Source organism: Thalia democratica, chromosome 6 (assembly GCF_965202585.1).
Source record: "Thalia democratica chromosome 6, ktThaDemo2.hap1.1, whole genome shotgun sequence".
Lineage (NCBI taxonomy): Eukaryota > Metazoa > Chordata > Thaliacea > Salpida > Salpidae > Thalia > Thalia democratica.
The window spans coordinates 23,498,951-23,507,843 of NC_139170.1; the positions used below are offsets into that span (position 1 = coordinate 23,498,951).

General features: G+C 23.8%; 1 protein-coding gene across 1 annotated transcript in view; it reads right to left on the reverse strand.

Moving 5' to 3' along the window:
* LOC145838899 (uncharacterized) overlaps nucleotides 1-6,841 on the reverse strand; it is a 180,157-nt gene extending 173,316 nt beyond the window's left edge. Inside the window, exon 1 of the mRNA XM_082946520.1 lies at nucleotides 6,109-6,841. Coding sequence (XP_082802646.1) covers nucleotides 6,109-6,841 — 733 coding nt within the window. The remainder of the gene's footprint in view (nucleotides 1-6,108) is intronic.
* Nucleotides 6,842-8,893: the final 2,052 nt, after the last annotated feature.

The following is an 8,893-nucleotide window of genomic DNA, read 5'->3' on the forward strand; positions in this document are numbered from 1 at the left end:
AAGAACTTTTAGAACTTTAAAACCAATATTTTTAACCGAAGAGGTTTATTAAATTACCTTTACGAAAAACTACAGAAATATTAAAACAAAATGTCGAAATAACTTAACTAATGTGCGATAAACAATGTTTATTGCTAGTTTTTCGTCTCTTAAACAGACAATTAAGACGTCAAATAAAGTTTTAATTATTTAAAACTAATTTTATTAACCGTGGACGTTAAATGAAATACCTTTACGAAATATTACAAGAATATTTTAACAAAAAATCTAAATAACTTGAATAATGTACGATAAATAAAGTTTATTACAAGTAGTTTGTTATAAACAGCCGATTTTGACGTTAAAATAAGTTTTAATACTTGAAAACTAATATTCCTAACCGAATATTATTATTTAATTAGCTGTATGATATATTTTAAGTATATTAATACAAAATATCATAGTAATTCAAATAATGTGCGATCAAAAACGGTTTAATACAAGTTGTTTGTTTAAAACAGCCTATTATAATGCCTATTTTACTTTTAATATGTTTAAAGTTAGATTACTAACCAATAACGTTTATTAAATTATTTTTAAAAAATATAACCAGAATATTATAACTAAAAATCGAAATAACTCAAGTAATGTACGATAAACAATTTTTATTGAGAGTATTTAGTCTTAAACAGCTGATTATGACGTCAAACGAAGTTTTAATACTTTACATATAACATTTTTAACCAAAGAGGTTTATTAAATTACCTTTACGTAATATTACAAGAATATTAAAACCAAAAATCAAAATAACTTAAATTATGTCCGATAAACAATGTATTTTGCAAGTATTTAGTCTTAAACAGCCGATTTTGACGTCAAAAGAAGTTTTAATACTTTAAAACTGACATTTTAACCGAAGAGGTTTATTTAATTATTATATTATATATTACAATAATAGTATAACATTAGGTCGAAATAACTCAAATAATGTACGATAAAAAATGTTTTAATACAAGTATTTTGTTTAAAACAGCCTATTTTAATGCCTATTGTAATTTTAATATGTTTAAAGTTCGATTACTAACCAATAACGTTTATTAAAAAAGCTGTAAGAAATAAAACACGAATATTATAGCCAAAAATGAAAAAAAATTAAATAATGTACGATAAACAATGTTTATTGTAAGTATTTCGACTTAAACAGCCGATTTGGAAGTCAAAAGAATTTTTAATACTTTAAAACTAATATTTTTATCCGAAGAGATTTATTAAATTACCTTTACGATATATTACATGAATAATATTAAAAAAGTGCAAAATTAACTTAAATTATGTACGATAAACTATGTTTTTTGCAAGTATTTCGTCTTAAACAGCCGATTTTGATGTCTAAAGTAGTTTTAATACAATCAAACAATTATTTCTAACCAATGAGGTTTATTTAATTAACTGTATGATATATTACAAGAATATTATATCCAAAAATCATAATGAATCAAATAATGTACAATAAAAAAGGGTTGAATAAAAGTATTTTGTTTAAAACAGCCTATTATAATGCATATTAAATTTTTAATATATTTAAAATTAGATTACTAAGCAATAACGTTAATTATATAAGCTATAAGAAATAGAACGAAAATATTATAAGAAAAAATCGAAAAAACTAAAATAATGTAAGATAAATAATGTTTATTGCAAGTATTTCGTCTTAAACAGCCGATTTTGACGTCAAAAGAAGTTTTATTACTTTAAAACTAAAATTTTTAACTGAAGACAGTTATTAAATTACCTTAATACCTAAATACTACAGGAATATTATAACAAAAATACGAATAACTCAAATAACGTACGATAAACAATGTTTATTGCAAGTATTTCGTCTCTTAAACAGACAATTATCACGTCAATTAGAGTTTTAATTTTTTTAAACTAATATTTTAACCGAAGATGTTTATTAAATTACCTTTACGAAATATTACAAGAATATTATAATTTAAAATGGAAATAACTCAAATAATGTAGGATAAACAATGTTTATTGTAAGTATTTTGTCTTAAAGAATTGATTTTGACGTCAAAATGAGTTTTAATACTTTAAAACTAGTATTTCTAACCGAAGAGGTTTTCTTAATTAACTGTATGATCTAATACAAGAATATTAATACCAAAAATCATAATAATTCAAATAATATACTATAAAATTTAGTTAATACAACTATTTTGTTCAAAACAGCCTATTGTACCTTTTATATGTTTAAAGTTAGATTATTAACCAATTACGTTTATTAAATTAGCTGTAAAAAATATAACAAGAATAATATATCCAAAATACGGAATAACTCAAATAATGTACGATAAATAAAGTTTATTCCAACTATTTCGTCTTAAACAGCCGATTATGACGTCAAAAGGAGTTCTAATACTTTAAATCTAATATTGCTAACCAAAGAAGTTTATTGATTTACCTATATGATATATCACAAGAATATTAACACCAAACATCATAATAACTCAAATAATGTACGATAAAAAAGGGTTTAATACAAGTATTTTTTTTTAAACAGCCTATTACAATATCTATTAGACTTTTAAAATGTTTAAAGTTCGATTACTAACCAATAACGTTTATTAAAATAACTTTAAGAATTATAACAAGATTATTATAGCCAAAAATCAAAATAACTCAAAAAATGTACGATAAACATAGTTTATTGTAAGTATTTCGTTTTAAATAGCCTATTTTGACGTCAAAAGAAGTTTTAATACTTTAAAACTAATATTTTTAACCGAAGACAGTTATTAAATTACCTTTACGAAATACTACAGAAATATTATAATCAAAAATTTAATAACTTAAATAATGAAGAATAAACAATGTTTATGGCAGGTATTTCGTTTTAAACAGACGATTTTGACGTCACAATGAGTTTTAATACTTAAAACTAATTTTCCTAACAGAAGAGGTTTATTGAATTAGCTGTATGATAAATAACAAGAATATTGTAACTAAAAATCATAATAATTCAAATAATGTACAATAAATAAGGGTTTAATAAAAGTATTCTGTTTAAAAGAGGCTGATATAATGCCTATTGTACTTTTAATATGTTTAAAGTTGAACTAATAACCAATAACGTTTGTTTAATTAGCTATAAGAAATAAAACAAGAACTAATAACCAATAACGTTTGTTTAATTAGCTATAAGAAATAAAACAAGATTATTTAAACTAAAAATTGAAATAACTAAAATTTTGTACTATAAACAAAGTTTATTGCAAATATTACGTCTTAAACAGCCGATTTTGACGTCAAAATGAGTTGTAATATTTTTCAAACTTATTATCTAACCGAAAAGGTTTATTTAATTAGCTGTATGTCATATTACAAGAATATTAATATCAAAAATAATAACAATTCAAAAAACGTATTAATAAAAAGGGTTATATACAATTATTTTGTATAAATTAGCCTATTATAATTCCTATTGTACTTTGAATATGTCTAAAGTTAGATTACTAATCAATTACGTTTATTTAAATAGCTAAAAGAAATATAACAAAAATATTATCACAAAAAATCAAAGTAATTACAATAATAAACGATAAATAATTTTTACTGCAGTATTTCGTCTTAAACAGTCTATTTTGACGTTAAAAGAAATTTTAATACCTTAAAACTAATATTTTTAACCGACGACAGTTATTAAATTACCTTTACGAAATATTTATTACAAGAATTTTATAACCAAAAATCGAAATAACTCAAATAATGTCTGATAAACAATGTTTATTGCTAGTTTTTCGACTCTTAAACAGACAATAATGACGTCAAATGAAGTTTTAATTATCTAAATCTAATACTTTTAACCGAGGACGTTAATGAATTACCTTTACGATACATTACAAGAATATTTTAACCAAAAATATAAATAACTTGAATAATGTACAATAAATAATGTTTATTACAAGTATTTCGTCTTAAACAGCCGGTTTTGACGTTAAAATAAGTTTAAATACTTGAAAACTGATAATCATAACCGAAGATGTTTATTTAATAAGCTGTATGATATATTTCAAGTATATTAATACAAAATATTATAAAAATTTGAATAATGTGCAATCAAAAACGGTTTAATATAAGTATTTTTTTTTAAACAGCCTATTATAATGCCTATTGTACTTATAATATGTTTAAAGTTCGATTACTAAACAATAACGTTTATTAAATTATTTTTAAGAAATTTAACAAGAATATTATAACTAAAAATCGAAATAACTCAAGTAATGTACGATAAACATAGTTTATTGCGAGTATTTTGTCTTAAACAGCCTATTTAGACGTCAAAAGAAGTTTTAATACTTTAAAAAAAATATTTTTAACCAAAGACTGTTATTTAATTACCTTTACGAAATACTACAGGAATAATATAATCAAAAATTTAATTAATTAAATAATGAAGAAAAAACAATGTTTTTTGCAAGTATTTCGTCTTAAACAGCCGATTTTACGTAAAAATGAGATTTAATACTTTAAAACTAATATTCCTAACCAAAGAGGTTTATTTAATTAGCTGTTTGATATGTTACGAGAATATTAATACCAAAAATCATTATAATTCAAATAATGTACAATAAAAAAGGGTTTTGATACAAGTATTTTGTTTAAAACAGCCTATTATAATTCCAATTGTACTTTTAATATGTCTAAAGTTAGATTACAAACCAATAACGTTTATTTAATTAGCTATAAGAAATATAACAAAAAAAATTATCACAAAAAATCAAAATAACTAAAATAATGTACGATAAATAATGTTTACTGCAGTATTTCGTCTTAAACAGCCTATTTTGACGTCAGAAGAACTTTTAATACTTTAAAACCAATATTTTTAACCGAAGAGGTTTATTATATTACCTTCACAAAATACTACAGGAATATTATAACAAAATATCGAAATAACTTAACTAATGTACCGTAAACAATGTTTATTGCTAGTTTTTCGTCTCTTAAACAGACAATTATGACGTCAAATAAAGTTTTAATTATTTAAAACTAATATTATTAACCGAGGACGTTAATTGAATTACCTTTACGAAATATTACAAGAATATTTTAAACTTAATCTAAATAACTTGAATAATGTACGATAAATAATGTTTATTACAAGTATTTTATTATAAACAGCCGATTTTGACGTTAAAATAAGTTTTAATACTTGAAAACTAATATTCCTAACCGAAGATGTTTATTTAATTAGCTGTATGATATATTTCAAGTATATTAATACAAAAAATCATAATAATTAAAATAATGTGCGATCAAAAACGGTTTAATACAAGTATTTTGTTTAAAACAGCCTATTATAATGCATATTGTACTTTTAATATGTTTAAAGTTAGATTACTAACCAATAACGTTTATTATATTAAAAAGTTTAAACATAACTGACTCATTTTCGAAAAAAGTTTATTTATTAATTTCGTTTAGCTCTCTTCAGAATAACATTGCTAAAAACTATGAATATTGTAGAGTACTTTTAGTTATATATAATGAATTTGAAAAGTCTAACAAAAAATAGTTACGTCATAAAGTATAAAAGTCTGTTTAGAAAAAGTTTGAAAAATAGAATAGAGCTGTACTGAACTAACTTAAAGTAATTTATAAGACAAAATTGCTAAAACAAAAACAATTAAAATAGTAGAAATTTTTACCTTAAACTAAATTAAATAAAAAGCACATTAAAAAAATACGACAATAACGACAACAAAAAATAATACTACTAAAGACCCTATTTGTAAAGTTTTAAATTGTAAAAATCTCTTTGTTTGCAAATTTTTGGCTCGCGAGATCTAATAAATAGAGATTCTAGAACTGAAAGATGGTAGGTGTTTCTAGCTCGGGATAGGATTTCGAACCTATTATCCAGGTAGTTCTCGGCACAAACAGGGTTGTTGAGGAGGTGCTGATGAATAGATGACTGTTCACCTTTAGGCTTCACGTCGTCATTAAAAATAAACCTTTTAAGCTTTTTCGTGACATGCTGCTCTCGCCTGACGTGGAAACGTTGAGATGTACGACCTACGTAGTCATTTCCGCAATGACATTTAAATATGTAAACTACATTACTCAAATCATGGGTAGGTGTGGCATCTTTTACGATTCCGTTAAGTGGGCGGTTGGTGTTGTACACAACACGTAGCGAAACACTGTTAAAGGTGGATTTTATAGCCAATGAAGCTTGCTTAGCCAGTCCTATTGAGTTTTCACCCATATAAGGAAGGCGGAGGTACACTGGGCAAGGATGTGGGCCGAAAAAGGGTAAGCGATTCATTTTGGACTGAGTTGCCTTAATTGTCTTCTTGATGACTGTTTCGGGGTAACCTAGTGAGAGAAAAATTTTGTAGATGTTGTCAAATTCTAGATTCAAACAGTCAGCAGTGCAAATTTTAATAGCTCTGTTAGTAATGCATTGTATGATCTTCAATTTTTGTTTAGTGGGACAAAACGAATTCCAGGAAATGTAGTGTGGACTAAAATTTTCTTTTCTGTAGACAGAAGTAGAAAAGGTGTTGTTACTGTTTCTAGTAATGTTAATGTCTAAAAAGTGAATTTTACCGGAAACTTCTTCTTCAACGGTAAAAGCTATGCATTTGTGCATCTTATTTAGCAAAGTAAAAAATTTATTGACATTATTTTTTGAAGTAAAACTAGCAAAAACATCATCAACATACCTATAATATACAAGTGGCTTACTGTTATCTAATAAAAGAAGACTATTTTCATAATAACCGACAAAAATGTTAGCAAGAATAGGGCCTAATGGGCTTCCCATCGCTACGCCGTCAATTTGACGAAACATGAGATTATTTTTTTTTTTTTTTTTTTTTTTTTAAATAAATATTATTTTTAAGAAATATAACAAGATTATTATAACTAAAAATCTATATAACTCATATAATGTACGATAAACAATTTTTATTGAGAGTATTTCGTCTTAAACAGCTGATTATGACGTCAAACGAAGTTTTAATACTTTACAACTAATATTTATAACCAAAGAGGTTTATTAAATTACCTTCACGTAATATTACAAGAATATTAAAACCAAAAATCAAAATAACATAAATTATGTACGATAAACAATGTTTTTTGCAAGTATTTCGTCTTAAACAGCCGAGTTTGACGTCAAAAGGAGTTTAAACATTTTTAAACTGACATTTAAACCGAAGAGGTTTATTTAATTATCTATATGATAAATTACATTAATATTATAACATTAGGTCGAAATAACTCAAATAATGTACGATAAAAAAGCGTTTAATACAAGTTTTTTGTTTAAAACAGCCTATTTTAATGCCTATTGTACTTTTAATATGTTTAAAGTTTAATTACTAACCAATAACAGTTATTAAATTAGCTGTAAGAAATATAACAAGAATATTATAACCAAAAATCGAAAAAATTCAAATAATATACTATAAACAATGTTTATTCCATGTAATTCGTCTTAATTACCCGATTTAAACGTTAAAAGAAGTTTTACTACTTTAAAACTAATACTTTTATTTGATAAACAATGTTTTTTGCAAGTTATTCGTCTTAAACAGGCGAATTTAAAGTCTAAAGTAGTTATAATACATTCAAACAATTATTACTAACCAAAGAGGTTTTTTTTAAAAAGCTGTATGATATATTACGTGAATATTAATACCAAAAATCATAATAATTCAAATAATGTACAATAAAAAAGGGTTTAATACAAGAATTTTGTTTAAAACTGCCTATTATAATGCCTATTGTACTTTTAATATGTTTAAAATTAGAATAATTACCAATAACGTTTATTAAATTATCTTTAAGAAATATAACAAGATTATTATAACTAAAAATCGAAATAACTTAAATAATGTACGATAAAAAATGTTTATTGCAAATATTTCGTCTTAAACAGCCGATTTTGACGTCAAGCAAAGTTTAAACACTTTAAAACTAATATTTCCAACCGAAGAGGTTTATTAATTATCTTTACGAAATATTACAAGAATATTAATACCAAAATTCGAAAAGACTCAAATAATATACGCTAAACAATGTTTATCGCAAGTATTTAGTCTTAAACAGCCGATTTTGACGTCAAAAGAAGTTTTAATACTTTAAAACTGACGTTTTAACCGAAGAGGTTTATATAATTACCTATATGATATATTACATTAATATTATATTCTTAAGTCGAAATAACTTAAATAATGTACAATAAAAAAGTGTTTGATACAAGTATTTTGTTTAAAACAGCCTATTTTAATGCCTATTGTACTTTTAATATTTTTAAAGTTCGATTACTAACCAAAAACAGGTATTAAATTAGCTGTAAGAAATATAACATGAATATTATAACAAAAAATCAAAATAACTCAAATAATGTACGATAAACAATGTTTATTACATATATTTCGTCCTAAACAGCCGATATCGACATCAAAAGGAGTTTTAATACTTTAAAACTAATATTTTTAACCAGAGAGGTTTATTGAATTAATTTTTCGATTTATAACAAGAATATTATAACAAAAAACCAAGATTTACTTAAATTATGTACGATAAACGAGGTTTTTTGCAAGTATTTCATCTTAAACAGGCGATTTTGACGTCAAAATGAGTTTTATTACTTTTAAAGTAATATTTTTAACCGATGAAGTTTATTAAATTACTTTAACAAAATATTACAAGAATATTTTAACCAAAAATCAAAATTACTCAAATAATGCACGATAAACAATGTTTTTTGCATGTATTTCGTCTTAAACAGGCGCTTCAGATGTCTAAAGTAGTTTTAATACATTGAAACAATTATTCCAAACTGAAGAGGTTTATATAATTAGCAGTATAATATATTACAAGAATATCAATACCA